General features: G+C 53.7%; 1 protein-coding gene across 1 annotated transcript in view; it reads left to right on the top strand.

The window, feature by feature from the left end:
- The first annotated feature begins 14,762 nt into the window (after positions 1-14,762).
- The window catches only part of DTX4 (deltex E3 ubiquitin ligase 4), a 37,950-nt gene continuing 32,710 nt past the window's right edge, over positions 14,763-20,002 (top strand). Inside the window, exon 1 of the mRNA XM_065944566.1 lies at positions 14,763-15,100. Coding sequence (XP_065800638.1) covers positions 14,890-15,100 — 211 coding nt within the window. The 5' untranslated portion in view covers positions 14,763-14,889. The remainder of the gene's footprint in view (positions 15,101-20,002) is intronic.

The following is a 20,002-nucleotide window of genomic DNA, read 5'->3' as shown; positions in this document are numbered from 1 at the left end:
ACATTCAGACGGAGAAGGCAATGGCACCCCACTCCAGTACTCTTGCCTGGAAAATCCCATGGACGGAGGAGGCTGGTGGGCTGCAGTCCATGGGGTCGCTAAGAGTCAGACACGACTGAGCAACTTCACTTTCACTTTCCTGCATTGGAGAAAGAAATGTCAACCCACTCCAGTGTTCTTGCCTGGAGAAGCCCAGGGACGGGGGAGCCTGGTGGGCTGCCATCTATGGGGTCACACAGAGTCAGACATGACTGAAGCGACTTAGCAGCAGCAGCAGCAACATTCAGAAAACTAAGATCATGGCATCTGGTCCCATCACTTCAGGGCAAATACATGGGGAAACAGTGGAAACAGCAACAAACTTTATTTTTTTGGGCCGATCTCTATCACCGAGATCCCAACAATTGCCCAACACCAACCCCCAGTCCTCATCCACCTAAAAAACCCCACCTGCTTTCCAGCTCGGGCCCAGTTCCCCCTGTCCCAGCCCAACCTTCGAGGGCTTAAGCCAATCATTGACCGCCTCCTGGGACAGGGCCTACTGGTCCCCACCTCGTCCCCATGTAATACCCCCATCCTTCCGGTCCGTAAGGCCTCAGGAGCCTACCGACTAGTCCAAGACCTCCGGCTTATCAACAAGGTCGTTGTCCCTGCACACCCGCTGGTCCCCAACCCCTATGCTCTATTGTCCCAAATACCCACGGGCACCACCCACTTCACGGTAATCGATCTCAAAGACGCATTCTTTTCCATCCCAATCCACCTGGACTGATCCCGACACCAGACAGGCCACTCAACTCACGTGGACGGTCCTGCCTCAGGGGCTTCAAGATACTCATTACTTCGGCCAGGCCCTGGCCCGGGACCTGGCCCTCTGCCCTCTTAGCCCTGGTACCCTGCTCCAGTATGTAGATGACCTCTTACTATGTAGCCCTTCCGAACATCTCTCAAAACAACACTCCACAGCTCTCCTTAACTTCCTGGCCTCCAAAGGATACTGGGCCTCACAGGGAAAGGCCAACTCACTCAGTCCTCAGTTACTTACCTGGGATTAGAAATTACCCCCACCACCAAGGCCCTCACAACCGACCGTTGCCAACTCCTCTGGTCTATCCAGCCTCCAACTAACAGAGACAAATCCTGTCTTTCCTGGGCCTGGCGGGATTCTCCCGCCACTGGGTTCCCAACTATGACTCGCTGGCAAGACCCCTCTATACAGCAGCGAAGGAAACCCCAGAGGGGCCGCTCTCCTCACAGAACGAGGCCACCCGAGCCTTCCTCACGGTACAGTCTGCCCTGACGTCTGCCGCTCCCCTCTCCCTGCCTGATCCAAACACTGGCGAGACCCCTCCATACAAAGGCAAAGAAAACCCCAGAGGGGCCGCTCTCCTCACAGAACGAGGTCACCCGAGCCTTCCTCACGTCACAGTCTGCCCTGACGTCTGCCTCTCCCCTCTCCCTGCCTGATCCAAACACTGGCGAGACCCCTCCATACAGCAGCAAGGGAAACCCCAGAGGGGCCACTCTCCTCACAGAACGAGGTCACCCGAGCCTTCCTCACGTCACAGTCTGCTCTGACATCCGCCGCTCCCCTCTCCCTGCCTGATCCAAACACTGGCGAGACCCCTCCATACAGCAGCGAAGGAAACCCCAGAGGGGCCGCTCTCCTCACAGAACGAGGTCACCCGAGCCTTCCTCACGGTACAGTCTGCCCTGACGTCACTGGCGAGACCCCTGCATACAGCAGCGAAGGAAACCCCAGAGAGGCCACTGTCCTCACAGAACGTGGTCACCCGAGCCTTCCTCACGTCACAGTCTGCCCTGACGTCTGCCGCTCCCCTCTCCCTGCCTGATCCAAACACTGGCGAGACCCCTCCATACAGCAGCGAAGGAAACCCCAGAGGGGCCGCTCTCCTCACAGAACGAGGTCACCCGAGCCTTCCTCACGTCACAGTCTGCCCTGACATCCGCCGCTCCCCTCTCCCTGCCTGATCCAAACACTGGCGAGACCCCTCCATACAGCAGCGAAGGAAACCCCAGAGGGGCCGCTCTCCTCACAGAACGAGGTCACCCGAGCCTTCCTCACGTCACAGTCTGCCCTGACATCCGCCGCTCCCCTCTCCGTGCCTAATCCAAACTACCCATATCATCTCTATACTGATGAAAAGGGGGGAATAGCCTTTGAGGCCCTGGTACAGCCGGTGGGCTCTGAGTTGCTGCCTGTCGCCTTCATCTCCAAACAACTAGACCCCACTGCCAGGGATGGTTCCCCTGCCTACGGGCACTGGCAGCGGCAGCAGCGGTTTACACGGACGCAAAAAAGTTACTTCAAAATCAACCTCTAACCATTTTCTCCCCTCACCGCCTCAGTGACCTCTTGGCTTCCAGATTCCTCTCTGACCTCAGTGACTCCAGACCGTACATCGCTCCTGTCTGACCTGCGCAACGATCTCTCCTCAAGGAGGGCTCCGGCCCCCCCAGGAAACCCACCAGCTGAGAGGACATCTGCCTGGTCAAGATTGGCAGGTGGACTTCACTCACATGCCCAGATACCAGGCTTATCGTTATCTGCTGGTGCTCGTGGACACATTCTCAGGATAGGTTGAGGCCTTCCCCACCTCCTGCTAAACGGCCGCAATAGTATCCGAAGTGCTGGTCAAACACATCATCCCCCGGTTCGGACTCCCTAGCTCCCTCCAATCTGATAACGGACCTGCTTTTGTTTCGCAGATAACCCAGCAGGTAGCTGCAGCCCTCAACATCACCTTGCATCTTCACATCCCGTACTGACCCCAGTCATCGGGTAAGGGAGAACGGGCCAACGGGGTCCTCAAAGCCCACCTCGCCAAGCTCGCCTCAGAAGTGCGGCTCTCCTGGGTCGACCTCCTCCCCTTGGCTCTCACCCGCATCCGCACAACACCGCCCTCAAAGACAGGTTTGACCCCCTTCAAACTGCTGTACGGCAGGCCCTACCTGCTGACCCATCTGCCCCCAGAAAAACCACCTCCCCTGGCCAATTATCTGCCCCTCTTCAGCCTCCTGCGTGCCTTACTCAGGGAACACGCAGATCGGGTCCTGCCACAACCTGGAGAAGGTGACGGCTCCATCAGACTGCTGTCGCCCGGGGACCAGGTGCTACTCAGGACCCTGTCTCCCGGGCCCCTCCAACCTCGTTGGACGGGTCCTTACACAGGAGTCCTGACCACCCCCACTGCAGCCAAGCTCTCAGGCCTCGAACCCTGGTACCACGTGACCAGGCTCAAATGAGCCCCCCCGCCCCCTCCCGGCCTTCCAGAAAGAGATCCAGGCTTAGACTCAGGTCCAAAGGCTTCGCCAGGACACACATACCAGTCCTCTCTAACGGGGCCCACAAAACTAAAAATCTCCCGGACCCCCTTTCCACCAGCGGCCAGAGAATGACAGGCACCCTCCTATTGCTTGTTCTCCTTGGTCAGACCTACGGGGGATCTGATGACCCGGCTAAGGCGAGGCAAATCCTGGCCAGGCAAATGGGAAAGCCTTGCAACTGCGCCGGGGGGCTGTCTCCCAATATCCCAAGGGAAGCGTCAGGCAAGTCCAATCAGTCAACTGCGGGGACAAAATGGCTTACAACTTTATAGGGTCGGGATACGAGTCTTCCTCAAATGGATACTCACACATTGGAAAAGCCAATTCATGGCAATGTGTTAACGCCATCCAGACCCCAGAACCCCTGCCCCCAGGTCAGCAAAAATAGACATGGGCTAGACCTCCTCACTGCCTGAGAGGGTGGCATATGCCTTTTCTTACAGGAAAGATGCTGTTTCTATGCCAACCGCTCCGGAACAGTCCGGACTAAGGTTAAAGAACTACAGGACGACCTGGAACAAAGGCGCAGACAGCTCCAGGAAAGCCCCCTCTGGACCGGACTCAATGGTTTACCCCCATACCTCTTGCCCTTTCTAGGCCCTATGCTCCTGCTGGTTATGAGCCTCATCATAGGCCCCTGCCTCCTCCAACTTGTTTTTCACAGGGTCCAAGAAATAGCGCAGGCCGCGACCGGACGGGCCATGATACTAACAGCTTACACTCAACTCAATCAAGAAGACATAGACCCACCTCACAATCCTGCATAAGCTGACCTTTCGTCCCGACCGGCCCTGACCCCCACGTCGCCCCCGTTCAGCAGGAAGTAGCCAGAAGACAAACGTCGCCCCTTGTCCTACACCAAAAAGGCCAGGATGAAAGGTCACGCTGACCGCAGGCGGGAAAACGCCAGCGGGAAAATGCTGAGAAGCCCCCGCGGGAAAGTCCCAGGGACAGACACCCATCAATCAACAGCCCGCTGCCAGGCGGACTGATGGACGCGAAGGCGCCAAGACTCCAGCCAATCAAATCACCGACACGGGACCTAAAACTCCAATCAGCACCCTGGTCCCGCCACTTCCGTATCCGCCGGGGTATATAGGTGTCGCTCCGCCTCCCCGCAGATTGCAGACCCCCGCTTTCCCCCTGCTCACGCCTGGGGGCTCTGCCCGGGAGCGATTGCCCAATTAAAAGACTTTTTGATTAAAAAAAAAAAAGACTTAATGACTAAACAACAACATACACGTATATATCTACATAGACATGTATATACATATATAGAGACATGAATATATACATAGAGATATGTTTATATATATATACACGATGATGTGTTGCACTCCTGAAACTTACATACTGTAAATCAATGATACGTCAATTAAAATCAAATGAATAATAATATTGAATAATAATTATTATAATTATAGTAAATATATAATTATATAATAATAATAATAATAATATTGAATCACTGTTTTGTACCTGAAACTAATATGGTAACTCAACCATACTTCCATAAATAATAAAAATAAATAAATATCAGGAAATACAAACAAAAATAGTGTCATATCGTGTCAGAGGTGCATACTACCAACATGCTTTGTGGCCTGAAGTTGGCCTTGCCCACCTGAGCAAAGTTGTGTTTATCAGATTTCTCTCCTGTGAAGTTGCTCTTTTCTCTCTCCTCTGTCTAACGTCCTCTTTGGAAGGAATTCATTGTGCACAACCCACAGGTATGGAGTGGGGAGTTATGCTTCCTTTCCTAATGTAGATACTCCTGGAGTAATTAGGTAATTCACTTGGAATCCACCTGTGTGGAGACAACCAGTACATAAGCAAGTCGTTACTAAATGTACCCAGCAAGGTTGATAGGATAGTGGGCAAAGCCCCGTCTTGACCAATACCGAAATGTCTCTAAGGAGTAAAGCTCTGAAACAGGATGGGCTTGGATATTTATTACTGCCTTTGCCAGGAGACACCCGTGCCATCATCCAGGCCGCCGTCTGTCTTCATACCTGGTGAGTCGACTAATGTTTCTTTGTTTATTAAACCACAGGAGGACACAAGGGACCATCCCGAATGATCCATGCTCCAGCCTAGGGGACTCAGTGAATCAGGGGTCCAGCGCGTGGGGCTCCTGGTGGGGACGACTGCTGCTTACTTTGGGAATCACCCTAACCTGTGTGTTCCCTGGCATCTGGGTGCATCATTGTGATGCTGTGACGTCTGCCTCCAGGGCAGCCAGAGAGCGGCCCCCTAAGCCACCTTCCTGCTCGAGAAGCCTCTCGGTGACCACCCCAGGCACCTTGAGGAAGGGGAGGCGTGTGAGATCGTCAGAGCCGGTCACAAAGCGTGGAGTGCCGGCGGAGAACATCTAGAGGACGTGACCACCTCTTGGCCCTCGAGCTGGACCTGGCCACTGGGGGCGCCTCTGTCCTTGGAAGGGACACGCTGCCTGCCATTTCCACAGCGGGAGTAGTAAAGCCAGGGCACACCCTTGACTTTAAAATACCGACTGATGGCACTTACATTTGGAATCTAAAAAAGAATGCAAGGGAGTCTATGTATCAATACGAGTCAGAAACAGACTCACAGACACGGAAAACAAGCGTACGGTCACCAAGGGTGAGGGAGGAAGAGAGAGACAAGTTAGGAGGATAGACTCACAGATACAGATGGATAAGAACCAAGGGTTCACTCTACAGCATGGGGAACTGTATGCAATATCTTGTAATAACCTGTAACGGAGTCTAATCTGAAAGATACAGCTGAATCACTTTGCTATCCACCTGAAACTAACACCATATTGTATATTCACTATATTTCAATAAAAAGTCCTGGCGGGAGGATGCAGAGACCCCCCTGTCTTTTGAATTCTCAACACAAGCCATGCATGTTGTGCCCTCGCTTATGAAGCTGCTACTCATCAGTTTGGAGTGGTCTGCAGCTTTCTTTGCCCTCCTCCCTGCCCTCCGTGTACAGGGGCCAGTTTTCAGTCTAAGAACCATCGCCTCAACCCCCTGAGAAGTACTGGGTGCTGGCTTCCCTGCCCTCTGCCTCCCTGCTCACTCATGATTTCAGATAGAGGACCACCCTTGCCCTGGCTCCTCACCCCAGCTTCCGGGATCTGTAAGTAAAACAGCCTTGTGATTCTGTTTCCTTCACGTGGGTGTATGGCAACTCTGCCTTCGATGCAAGTGGCCCCGTGGGCTTCACTCCCCACGGTGGGAGCCTGGATGCTGAAGGAAACCCCTGCCGGCCCCAGGTGGCTCGTGCCCCCCATTCAGCAGGTCACCGTCTGCATCTTACAGGGAGGTTGCAAAGGTGCATCAGGGGCAACCTACAAGCAAGGGGAGGCAGATGAGATGGTCGTTGTTGTAGTCGCTAAGTCGTGTCTGACTCTTTTGTGACCCCATAGGCTGAAGCCCGCCAGGCTCCTCTGTCCATGGGATTCTCCAGGCAAGAAGACTGGAGTGGGTTGCCACGCCCTCCTCCAGGGGACCTTCCCAACCCAGGGATCGAACCCGAGTCTCCTGCTCTGGCTGCTGACTCTTTACCACTGAGCCACCTGGAAGCCCAAGGACATTTGGACCCACCCAATAATTAGAGCTTCCCAGATGGCTTAGGTGGTAAAGAATCTGCTTGCAATGAGGGAGACCTGGGTTCGATCCCTGGGTCAGGAAGATCCCTGGAGGAGGGCATGATAACCCACCCCAGTGTTCTCGCCTGGAGAGTCCCAGGGACAGAGGAGCCTGGCGGGCTGCAGTCCACGGGGTCGCACAGTCAGACACCATGGAAGTGACTTAGCACACATGCAAATAATGCAAGATAATCTTCCTATCGCGGGATCCTTAATTTATCACGCCTGCAAAGTCTTTGTCGTACGAGACAACATTCACAGGTCCTGGGGATTAGGACATGGCTGCGTCTTCAGGGGCCACGGCTTGGTCTCCCACACGTGTCAGCTGAAGATGACTTGGGGAAACATACATTACGATTGAGTGATCAGATGCTCTGTTTCCTTTACTCTCTGTTGCTTAAACTTACCTTTTTTACTTCACCTTTTTGGGAAAGCCTGTCTCTTGCAAATGCAAATGATAATATAAAATCCATTCAAAACCACATAATCTATTGGGAATAGGAATAAACGAACAATTGGGGTTTTGATTCTCACTGTATTCATTGCTAATTTGTGACTTCAGGATGAAAAAAATCATTTTCGTTGTCCCAGCTTCCCCTTCAACCATTAGAGGTCATATGTGTCTCTCATCATTCACTTAATGACTAAAATCAAACGTGCTGGGTAAATTTAAGTTATTACTAGCATAAATGATTACGTTTCAGTGCAATAAATATTATGCTTCAGTGTCTTGCGACCTAATTTTTCAAGGTGTATTTTGGGAGAAGAAGAAGGAGATCTGGATGGGATGGGTTAGGGTTATGAGAAGACTCTCTGCCATCTTGGAGCAAATGCTATCCCCCAGCTGATGGGCGAGGGGGAGGGTTAAGTGTTCGTCTCTCCCTCTCGCTGCAGGCCCGCTTCTTAACGAGTCTGGGAGGCAAGAGGAAGGATTAAAACAAGTCATCCCAATGGTTCCTTGTTGTTACTCAGGCTGTTCTCCTCCAGGCAGGAACATTCCCGATGATGGCTTAGCAGGAAAGAATCTGCCTGTAATGCAGGAGACACAGGAGACTAGGGCTCGTTCCCTGAGTCGGGAAGATCCCCTGGGGGAGGAAATGACAACCCACTCCAGTATTCTTGCCTGGGAAATCCCCAGGACAGAGCAGCCTGCAGGCTACAGTCTATGGGGTCGCAAAGAGTCAGACCTGACTGGCATGACTGAGTGACTAAGCATCTAGACAGGAGCAGGAAGGAAGGTTTTCACAACAGTGGGGCAGCAAGCCTCGTGGCCACAGAAAAGCCACATGACTCTGACTGCAGGAGTCCCCGGAGCTGAGATGGACAGTGTCAGCCTTTAAACCTTACTATTCGCTGTCTGCCTTTGAGTAAACTGAAGCAGGAGGTCTTTTGCTTGAACCCAAACTACCCACCAGCCACACAAAGACAGAAATAAATGTATGTCATCACTCCTGGTCTCTCGCTGCCTCTCTCCCTCAACCTCAGATGCCTTTGAGGAGACTTAGAGATGGAGCTGAGACTTCTCTGTCCCCCCAGGGGACCAAAGACTGTACACCCTTGTGTGAATGTACTGGGGATTTCAGGGAGGGGAGGAGTTAAACTTCCAGCTATGTTGAATCCAGGCACCCAAGTCCCTTTGCTGCCCTGAGAGGGGGAAAGACTCTGGCCCAGGTGCAGGCAGTCCAAGGCACCAAAGACTGAGGGATGGCGTGAAGGCATGCGTGGAATCAGAAAGAAGTCCCTGAACTTGGTTTGCACCAGATGCTGAGAGGTACATGAGAGAGGAGCCAGCTGGCACTTGGGCAATAATCCTGCAGAAAGGGGCTAACGGAGGAAGAGAGACTAACAGTTCACTTCTCTCTCTTCTATCTCCACTGCCCTCCCCTTTCCACCCGAGCTGGACTTTCCCATCAGCTCACCGCAAACAGAAGGCGGAAAAGCAGAAGTAGTGGCATCTTTTATTTTCTTGGGCTCCAAAATCACTGCAGACGGGGACTGCAGCCATGACATTAAAAGACGCTTGCTCCTTGAATTGAAAGCTATGACCAACCTAGGCAGCATATTAAAAAGCAGAGCCATCACTATGCTGACAAAGATCCGCACAGCCAAAGCTACGGTTTTCCCAGCAGTCGTGCAGGGATGTGAGAGTTAGACCGTAAAGAAGGCTGCGCACCAAAGAATTGATGTTTCTGAACTGTGGTGCTGGAGAAGATTCTTGCGAGTGCCTTGGTCTGCAAGGAGATCACCCAGTCATTCCAAAAGGAGATCAACCCTGAATGTTCATTGGGAGGACTGACACTGAAACTGAAGCTCCAGTGCTTCGGCCACCTCCAGCTTTTCCCCACCACCCTGAACTTCCCGGGGCAACTTTAATTGTGTCCCCTGATTTGCACTGTGATTCTGTAGGAGGAAAGGCAGCTAATTCACTCGGTGGGGTTAGGTGAGATATGAGGTGAGGAAGGAAATGTGAACTCCTGGAAGAGGCTCTTTGGATGGACTCGGTATACTTTTGTCTGGTGTGTGTGTGCGGGTGCACGCTCAGTCAGGTCCAACTCTTTGCGACCCCGTGGACTGCAGCCCTCCAGGCTCCTCTGTCCATGGGACTCTCCAGGTAAGGGTACTGGAGTGGGCTGCCGTTTCCGCCTCTGGGATCTTCCCGACCCAGGGATCGAACCTGCATCTCTTGCCTCTGCAGGTGGATTCTTTACCTCTAGTGCCGCCTGTGAACTGTTGTGGAATGGATGCCTTGCACTCCTGCACTCCCATCTCATAAGCACCAGACAGATTTCTCAGGAACTAGTTCACGTGAGACATGCAGACTGTCTCCAAACCATTTCCCTGTCCTGTCTGGATATTCCAGCAAAAATTAATCCAGAATCCCAAAAGGAGAAAGGGAGTTGCCGATTTAGTTTAAAAACACTGAAAGCTGGCCTGCACGCTCAGAGTTTCCCGGTACCACATCGCCACCTGCTGGACAGAGTCGCAAAAAGCACACCTTCAAAACCGAGGCGGCGGTTCTCTTGCAGCCCAGACGACGTTGAAACTGACCAGGGGAATTTCCATCTGCTGTCTGCTTTGCGGAGCTGTCCAACTCTGAATCACGGACCATCAACGGAAGGATCCAAAGACACCAGCAGTCAAATGCAAATTGTGTATTCAGGAGCTCCATCAGCCCCCAGCACAGGCATCACTTTGGATTTTACCTGAAAAAATGGCAGTTGCCTTTCTGGGAGAAAACTTCTCCCCCACTTCATTCCCCATCAGGATGTTTTTGTTTTTGGAGGGAGAGGTCACTCTGTCTTCTGATAGCATGAAATCAGATCATCTTCATCTTGTCAGAGATGAAACTGACTTGAAATGGAGTTACATTTGTCTACCTCTGGTCCACTCCACTCTAGAACCTAACCTTCCAGGGGTCCAGCCAAGAGCCTGGGATGTTTATTAATGTCCCATCCCTTGTCAAATTCTGAGCCCCAGTGTTTATCTCGTCAGCACTGTAAGTCTTTGCAGAGACTTTTCGCTGACTTTCCTACCCCCGCTGGAGTGGGAGGGGAGCCTGGAGACCAGTGCAAGCCTTAAGGATCTGAAGAGCACAGAAGGAATGGCCTCTGTCACATAGGCCTTTGATTTGTCACTGTATCCCCTGCAGAAACCTAGTAAGTCCTGAAGAATGACGGTCTCCTCCAAGTCAGTCAAGTGGCAGGTCCGGTTGTAGCCTCTATGCCAGATGCATAGCATCTGAACAGCAAATGAACAGTGTCTCGGATATATGCTTGTGGTCACTGATTGAATGAGTATGTGTTTTTTTTCCTTTCACTATTAGAAAAGGGGATCAGAAACATTTGAACTCACACAAAGAGACAACAGTATATATTATTTAGTTTTGCCCCAAGAAACTGTATTAATACACTTTCCTTTTGTTAGAGAGTGTGGATGATGTATAATTCCCACAGACCATCATATTAGTCAGCTCTATCAAAGATAATTAAAAAAGACCCTGATGCTGGGAAAGATTGAGGGCAGGAGGAGAAGGGGACGACAGAGGATGAGATGATTGAATGGCATCACTGACTTGATGGACATGGGTTTGAATAAAGTCCGGGAGTTGGTGATGGACAGGGAGGCCTGGCGTGCTGCGATTCATGGGGTTGCAAAGAGTCATACACGACTGAGCAACTGAACTGATGAATATGTTATTTGGTAAATGGTAACTGTGAGGCATTTTTGATTGACCATTTTTAGCTCCTAAGCTTCCTGTTGGGCAAGATTGTTATAGTGTATAAGTTAAAAAGTTTCTGAAGACCACCTTTCAGCTCAATAATTTGCTAAAAGATTAGTAGAGCTCAGAAAACCGTTATGCTCATGCCATGGTTTATTACAGTGAAAGAATACAGATTAGAATCAGCAAATGAATATGACTTATTCTAGGTGTGCAAGGCTGGTTCAACATCCAAAGCCTCACTGATGTGATTCATCCCATGAACTGAGCAAAGACGTAAAGCCATATGATCGTATCAACAGATGCAGTAAAATCATTTGACAAAATCCAGCACCTATTTGTAAAAACTATCAGCAAACTAGAAATAGAGGGCAATTTTCTCAACTTGATAAAGAACATCTATAAAAATCCTATAACCAATATCACACTTCATAGTGAGAAACCAGATGCTTTCCTTCTAAACAAGGCAAGGATGTTTGCTTTCCCCACGTCTGTCCAACACCACAAACATTTTCTCTCAATCTGTGGCTTTTCTATTCACTCTTTCTCTCTCTATCTCTCTTTCTTTAACTTCTAATATATTAATAGCTACATTAAATATAAATGGTTTAAGTATATTAGTTAAAGGGCAGAGATTGCCAGAGTAGATTAAAACATAGCCTAGTTATAAACTGTCTTTAAAAATTCAGTTCAAATATACCTTTTTAGGCAGATTGAAGTGAAAGGATGGAAAAAAAATACACATCATGAAGACACTGATAAAAGGAAAGCGTAAGTGCCTATATTAATACCAGATAAAGTTGACTTCAGAGCAAAGAAAATTACCACTAACAGAGCTACTATATAATGATAAAAAGGTGAATCCATCAAAAAGAAAAAAAAGTAATCCTAAATGTGCAAGCATAAACAACAAAGTGGCAAAGTAAGTGATGCAAAACCTGATAGAACTAAAAGGAAAAATAGACAAATTCACAATTCCAGCTAGAAACTTCAATTCGCTGCTTTCAATAATTTATAGAACAACTATACAATCAGCCTCAGAAAAGAAGAACTAAATAAAGTCATCAACCAAGAGTATTTAATGAAAATCTGTAGAACATTCCACTCAACAAGAGGATACATGCTCCATGTACGCACCACAAAACTTACCTCTCGTATCAGGGTTTGGCTTTTTCTACCTGGGAAGTTTTCATTTAGTTGGTGAGATGCTGTCTTTTTCTCTGGTACTTCCAACCTCCCCTTAAATTGTCACCGATATTTTCTTATTAATTTCTGGATCTTTGCCTTCCCAGGCCATAGGAAAGTTCTGAGGGTCTCCATACTCTTGGTCTCATGACTGAAAGTAAAAATAGCTTGATACAAATTTATATTCGTTTTTCTTCAGTTCTACTTCATCCTTCCAGAACATTCTGTCCTCTTTATCTCACTTCCTTTCTTTCACACTGAGGCAGTTTCACATCACTATGTGTCTTGCCTCTTATCACACCATCTCCTCATCATGTATCGTGTCACAGAACAACATGGGGTTTGATTTTCTTTTTTTTTTTTGTCTTGGTTTGATTTGGCTTTTTGTCCATTGAATTTTTGAATGTCAGTTTCCCCTCTGTTAAACATGTAACTGGGGCAAACTGCTCAAATTCCCGAAACTGTGTCATTTATAAAATGGGAATAATAGTGACTCTTGGTGGGATTTTGGTATCCTTTTAACTCCTTTTCCTTTTGTCCTTCAAACTCTAAAATTGTTTGTTTTAATGAATGACGTTGATTGAGTTGATTGGGAGACTGGTCCTGGGGAAGAGGTTTACTGGAGATTCTGGAGGTGACCTTGGGGAGACTTCTGGGCAAGGGGACCAGCAGGAACAAAGCTCAGAGGTAGCCTCAAGTCTGGTGCTTTCAGAAGCCCGTAGAAGAGAATGTTTGGTATTTTTTCGTTGACTTCGTACTTAGAACTCGGTGAGGAGGGAGGTAAGGGTAGAGGATGAACAAGAATGGGGAAGCACTGGTGGTGGGAGAAAGGACAGATGTAATTCAGGGAACGCAAATCTTCCAAAACAAAAGAGATCTTATGATGTTTTGGCAGAAAGGGATTATTTCAGAAAGTTTCTTAATCTGCATTCTTAATACGTCGTAACCTACTTTTATATCTCCAGATCCTATCCTGGATCTTGATCATATGGATGCACTGTTTCATGTGGTTGCAGCTTTAGCAAAACAAGTTTTGTGCTTTCTGGAAAGATTAATACATAATCCTGATGGCAGTCTAATCTTTTAGTCAGCACATATCCATTTTAGACTATTTTCCATGTTGACTGTTGACCAAAACAAGCAAGTCTAACTTTTGTCTGTCCTGAGAAGTGTCCCATTCTCTGCAACCCCATGGACTGTAGCCCACCAGGCTCCTCTGTCCTTAGGATTCTCCAGACAAGAATACTGGAGTGGCTGCCACGCCCTCCTCCAGGGGGTCTTCCCCAGCCAGGAATTGAACCCGGTTGTCCTGCATTGCAGGCAGACTCTTTACCACCTGAGCCACCAGGGAAGACCTAGTGTCTCATTATTTGCGTCACAGAAATTCTGCAAAATAAAATCAAGTTAACGCAAGCCTTCTTTATTTCTGTAAGGTAGTCTAAAGTGAAAGTCGCTCAGTCGTGTCCGACTCTGTGGACCCCATGGACTATACAGTCTATGGAAATCTCCCAGCTAGAAAACTGGAGCGGGTAGCCTTTCCCTCCTCCAGGGGATCTTTCCAACCCAGGGACTGAACCGAGGGCTCCCGCATTGCAGGTGGGTTCTTGACCATCGGAGCCACCAGGGCAGCCCAAGGTAGTCTAAGCAGGCCAGAAAACCCGCATTTGCTGTCACCTCTCCAATCGCTGCAGCCCTTCGCACGGGGTCTCAGAGAGGCTGGTACGTGCTGAGTCGCTCAGTCGTGTCCGACTGTGTGGCCCCGTGGACCGTAGGCCGCAGGCTCCTCTGTCCCCGGGTCCTCCAGGCAGGAACACCCGGGCGGGCGGCCGGGCCGGGGTTGAGCCGTGGCGGGGCCGGCAGGGGGCGTGGGGCTCCGGCCCGAACCCGGGGGCGTGGCCCCGCGTCCTTGACTGACAGCGGGGGATGCCGGCGAAGATGCGGGAATACGGCCCCAGCGGCGAGAGCGTGCAGACTGTGAGTGTGCCAGGCGCTGCGGGTCCCGGAGCTCGCGGCGCGGACAGCGATCACAGTGCACTGAAAAAAAAAAAGAAAAAATTCCCTTTTGGGGAGGGAGCCTGCCAAGTTGAGGATGCTGGCAGCGGCGGTCCCGGGGCCGTGTCCTGGTGTGTGGGGAGGGGGCGGGGGGTCGCTCCTCCGCGTCTCCGGAGCGCGGAGCCCCTCGCAGGCGCGGGTTTGCCCCGGCGCGGGCTCGGGAGGGCCGGCTCCTTCCCGAGGCGGCGGCGCCAAGCCGCAGGGAGGGGGAGCTCTCGGCCCGCGCGGCGGGCGGGCGGGGGGGCGGCGGGGGCCGCGGGGCGGGGAGTAGAGCCCGGCCAGCCGCCCCGAGCGCCGCCGCCCGCAGGATCCCGCCGGCGCCCGGCGCGAGGGCTGGAGCCCCGGCCGCGCGCCCGTGTGCGTGAGGCCCCGCGACCCCGCGGGGCGCGTGATCGGAGCCCGGCGGTCGGGCTCTCGGGGCCGGGGCCCGCGGGCGGCCGGGCGCGCCATGCTCCTGGCCTCGGCCGTGGTGGTCTGGGAATGGCTGAACGAGCACGGGCGCTGGAGGCCCTACAGCCCCGCCGTGAGCCACCACATCGAGGCGGTGGTGCGCGCCGGCCCTCGCGCCGGCGGCAGCGTGGTGCTCGGCCAGGTGGACCGCCGGCTCGCGCCCTACATCATCGACCTGCACTCCATGAACCAGTTTCGCCAGGACACGGGTGAGCCGGCCGCCCCCGCCGGGGCCCCTCCGGACCGCGGGGTCCCCCACAGGCGGCCGAGGAGGGGGCGCGATGCGCCCCCGCCCCGCGATCCTCTTGTGAGACCTCCCGCAGTAAACGTCCGTGCAGCTCTGGTTAGGCCGGCTGACTTTACCCTCGGCCCTAAGAAAGCCCTTCACGCCCGCCCCTTTAAACGCTCGGTACCCAAGTCCGCTCTTGTAGGAACCGAGGGGCCGCGGCAGCATCCCGGCCGGTGGGCAAGTCTCCCTGCCCGCCTTCGCCAGCGTCACGTGGGCTGAGCCTCCGTTGCCTCGGGCACCCTGGGGCCTGCCACCCGCTCCCCCGGTCGCCCACCTGACCGCCTGGAACCCTCCCGGGGGCATGCCCTCCCCAGGGCCGCGTCTTGGGGGTGGGCACCGGGCGCGGGGGAGGGTGGAGATCCCCGGGAGGCCGGCGCTGTGGTCGAGCCTGCGGAGGGAGAGGCCTCCCCGGGAGACCGATGGACTGCGGAGCTGCCAGGGCCCGGCACAGCCTGGCGGCCGCGGGGCGGTAGGCGCCTCTGCTCAGGCGCTCCGAGGGTGGAAGCAACAGGCCCGCGCAGATGGACAGGGGACAGGGAGGGCCGCCGCTCCGGAATGCCGGCGGGGCAGCCGAGCGTGTTTGTCCCTGGGGGCGGAGGCGGCCGGGCGGCGCATTCCTGCAAGGAAACTGTCCCCAGCTTCCTCCCACAAAGGTCCCCGATGGGGGACACATGAACTCCCATCTACTGGTGAGAAGCAAGTCGCCGCTGAGGCCACTACCAACCCGGCTTCCCAGCCCGAGTGAGGATGGCGATCAGGGCGCCAGGTCCTTGGCGCGAGGGCGGGGAAGCTGGGGAGACCTGCTTCTCTGAGAAGCCCCCGGGCCGGGCTCATCTGGTCTGGGACGCATCTATCCCTGAATAGCCTCTCCAGGGAGGTGGTGGTGTTTCTGGGGGCGTTTCTGGAATTCTGGCTGGGCTTTCCCCGCGAGTGTGACTGCTCAGTTCAGTTCAGTTGCTCAGTAGTGTCCCACTCTGCCACCCCATGGACTGCAGCCTCCCAGGCCTCCCTGACCCCCCGGAAAGGCAGGTGTCACGGGAGGAGGGACCGGAGAGGGGACGGGAGAGTCCCAGAGGGTCAGAGAACAGCTGCCCGCAGGGCATGTCCGCCCGCCTTGGAAAGCCCCCATGTCCTGAGCGTTAATTAGGATGGTCATGGGAAAGGGGTGTCTTTCCACCACCCCCGCTCCCGTCTTCATCTGTATCCATGACTCCCAACAAGCTCGCTGCCAAGGACTTTGCAGACACTCGCCTATTGAGGGAAGCCTTCTGGGGAAAGGATTCCAGAAGTGTTAGCATCTGGGGCGGCTTCAGCCTTGGTGAGAGAGGGGGGAGGGAGGAGCTGAGAGAGACTGGGGGGTGGAGGGCATAAAGAGGGAAGTGGGGAGACTGGGGCAGAGGAGAGTGGGGAGACTGAGAGAGAGGGAGGCGGGGAGACTGGGGCGGAGGATCGCGTGGCCTGGGGGGATCCGGAGAAGTTAACTGTGGACTTCGGGTAGTGGCTGGAGAGGTCTAGCTCTGTCGGTGGGGCCAGAGCAGGGCTGACGGTCAAGACCCCTACCCAACAGGGGACTCCAGTCCTGCTCAGAATTCACGGGCAGGTGTTAGCTGTTCAGTTGTCGTTGTTGAGTCACTAAGTCATGTCTGAGTCTTTTGCAACCCATGGACTACAGTCCACCAGGCTCCTCTGTCCGTGGGATTCTCCAGGCAAGAACACTGGACTGGGTTGCCCTGCCCTCCCCCAGGGGATCTTCGCCACCCAGAGGTCACACTTGCGTCTCCTCATGGGAAGGGTGGTTCTTTACCACTGTGCCACCGGGGAGGCCTGTGAGATGGCCTGTTTCAGATTAAATCTTAGCAGGTGGAGGGACATCTTAGTGACATAAAGGTCCCAGGCCTGGCCCCACGTTTGGAAAAGAGGAAAGCTTACTCTGTTCAGGGGGATGTCTGAGGTGTGCCTGGCATGGGTCCTTTGTACAGAGGTGAAGTCTGGAGGAAACTAGGTGGATGGACAGACCCTCCTTCCCCAGGGCTGACCGCTCTTCCCTGACAACCAGCTGACCACCGCCTGGGGGCGCGCAGGGACGCTGACCACCGCCCGGGGGCGCGCAGGGACGCTGACCACCGCCCGGGGGCGCGCGGGGACGCTGACCACCGCCCGGGGGCGCGCGGGGACGCTGACCACCGCCCGGGGGCGCGCGGGGACGCTGACCACCGCCCGGGGGCGCGCGGGGACGCTGACCACCGCCCGGGGGCGCGCGGGGACGCTGACCACCGCCCGGTGCTGCGCGGGGACGCTGACCACCGCCCGGGGGTGCGCAGGGACGCTGCAGGCTCGGGCGCCCCACAGGTTAGACCTGAGCTGGCCCTGGATCCTTCTAACTGCCTTGGGCTACTTGTTCCATTGTTCTCTTCCTTTGAGAGACTGCTTTGGTTTCACCCACTCATGCTAAGGGTCGGTCGGCCAAACCATCCTCCGAGCCAGACCCGGCACAGAAGGCCCTGGGCTGGATTCCCAGGAGTGCTGGGTCTGTCGGGGAGCTCGCCAAAGCAGAATAGCATCCCGGGGTGTCTGCAGCCCCCCCTCCTCTGTTTTCTCCGCCAACAGGCACACAGGTCCTCTCCATACAGCTCATGGATGAAACCACGACGGGGTAGGACCTGGAACCCGGCGGCTCCCCAGCAACCTCGGCCAAGCCCTGGCGATGTTTAATTAAAGCAGCGACTGTTCCCAAGCCACAGTATGAAGCTGGGAACCAGACACATCTCCATAAACAAAGGGGAGCTGGAAGCCCCTTGCCCAGAGGCGATTCCTCTTTTGTTGTTGTTGTTGTTGTTGTTGCCTCCCCTCTGTGGGGACATTTCCTGACATGGGAGCTTTGTTGTTTTTTTTCCTTCAGAAGTTGCCTGCCTTGCTGCCAAGCAAGTCCTCAGCGTTTCCACTCCCCCAGCTCCAGCCTCATCCAGTCTGTCTCCAAGGAGAGAGCTGGGGGCCCCAGACACCTCGCCCGCCTCTGTTTGCCCTGGGCCCTTCTCTTCCCCGACTCTGACCTTATTTGCATTCAGAGTCAGTTTTCCTTGAGGCGGAGAGAGAAGGAGGAAACAGGCAGGTGGAGGTGAAGGAGTCTTTCTGCTTCCCAAAGCCTTGGCTGGGTCCTCTCTACCCTCTGACCATTCGCCTTGACCTGGCTGACCTGTTTCTGTTTGTAGGCAGCAGCTGGAACTTCATCCCCTGTATCTGCCAGCATCATTGTCCCCTGTAAGTTTCAGCGGACCCGATCCTTACCATTGAGTCCCTTGACTGCTTAAGCGTCGTTCTCATCCGTAGAATGAAGGGCAGCCTTGCGGTTCCTTCTGGCTCCCTGCCTCCCACCATGCAGGTCAGCGGGTGGATGAGTCTGGAGCCTGCACCACCCAAGATGCTGATGAGAAGTAACAGGGTGTGAGGGAGCGTTTTCCAGGCAACGCTGGCCACTTCTATGTCTTTAACACAGTGAGAAAGGTCGGATGGAGCGTGAATCAAGGGTTTGTTAGAAGCCGATTTTTAGGCCCGCTGCCCCTCGATATTCCCCACCGCGTGTGACCACAGGATGCTGTGGCGTGGGGCAGGCAGCAGGCACCGCGCGCATAGTATCTGGTTCCATCCTCGGTCCTCCTGTGAAGGACCCCCTGTTCTGGTTTCATAGTGAAGGAAACAAGTTGGAAAAGATGACGTTGCCCAAAGTTTTCTAGCACGTGCACGACAGAGCTGAGGTTCCCAATCAAGTGCACGTGCCCTGCCTCCTCTGGGGAACATTTGCACACCACCTGCTTCATGCGGACCCGGTCCCAGGCTCGGGGGATGTTGCAACAGCAAACACCCTCAGGGAACGCTTGAGTGTGGTTGAGGGCTGCTGGTCAGAGAAGCTTGAGACGTCCTGAGCACAGAGCTCCACAGAGGAGGATGGAATGCTCTGGGATCCTAGGATCACTCCTGGAAGGTGTTGTCTCTCGTTTCCCAGGAGCCAGAGCAGGTTGGGTGGTGCTTTGGGGTGTCGGGGTCTGAGTTGCCAGGGAAACATTTTTTTCCCCTCTCTTTCTCTTTCTTCCTGCTTAGTCTGTGTAATCCTTTATCCCTGTCCTTCAGCCACTGCACCTTGGGACCCAGTGGATTTCCTCCGATCATCTAGCTCAGGGTCCTGACTACAGACAGGTCCAGGACCCGCCTGTTCTTGATGGAGCAGTCTCTGAAAATCTTCAGAGAATGCAATCCCACCATCCTTCTTGTCCCCCGACTTTGGTTCCAAGGTCCACCTCCTGTTTTTAACTTGCCCTCCAGGGCTGAACTGAACCCAGCATCTTTCCCTCCAAAACCCAGTTCTTCCTTGTGACACCTCTCTGCTTGGTGAATGGCATCACCATCTTACCACCTGCCCATGATAGAAGCCTCAGGAGTCTGTGACTCGTTTCAGCTTTGTATTTGGGCGCCTCATCTACACAGACATGAGGAAGTTGAAAGTTGAGCAGTCATGATGAACATGGCAGAGGTTCGAGTGCAGGTTTCTGGGCCCGGCCCCTAGCCAGGCCGACCCCTGGTGACTCCTCTGTTCCCCAGGAGACTCAGAAGGAGGTGATCCTGGATCACTTAGAAAGCGTTCAGCTACTCAGGCTCAGCCCTGCCCAGAGCCCCTCTGTAGGGTCTGTGGTCTATCACCTGCTTTTCATTTCTGCTCCCAGCACCTTCTCCCACCTCCATCCCCTCACCACCACCCCCACCCCAGTACTCAATAAACTGAGCAGCTCTAGGGAGCCTGTGCTTCTCCAGGGGCTCAGCGGTAAAGGAT

This window comes from Muntiacus reevesi, chromosome 9, assembly GCF_963930625.1.
Source record: "Muntiacus reevesi chromosome 9, mMunRee1.1, whole genome shotgun sequence".
NCBI classification, from domain to species: Eukaryota; Metazoa; Chordata; class Mammalia; order Artiodactyla; family Cervidae; genus Muntiacus; species Muntiacus reevesi.
Note: the sequence above shows the minus strand (reverse complement) of the source record. Positions and strands in the feature narration are given on the sequence as shown.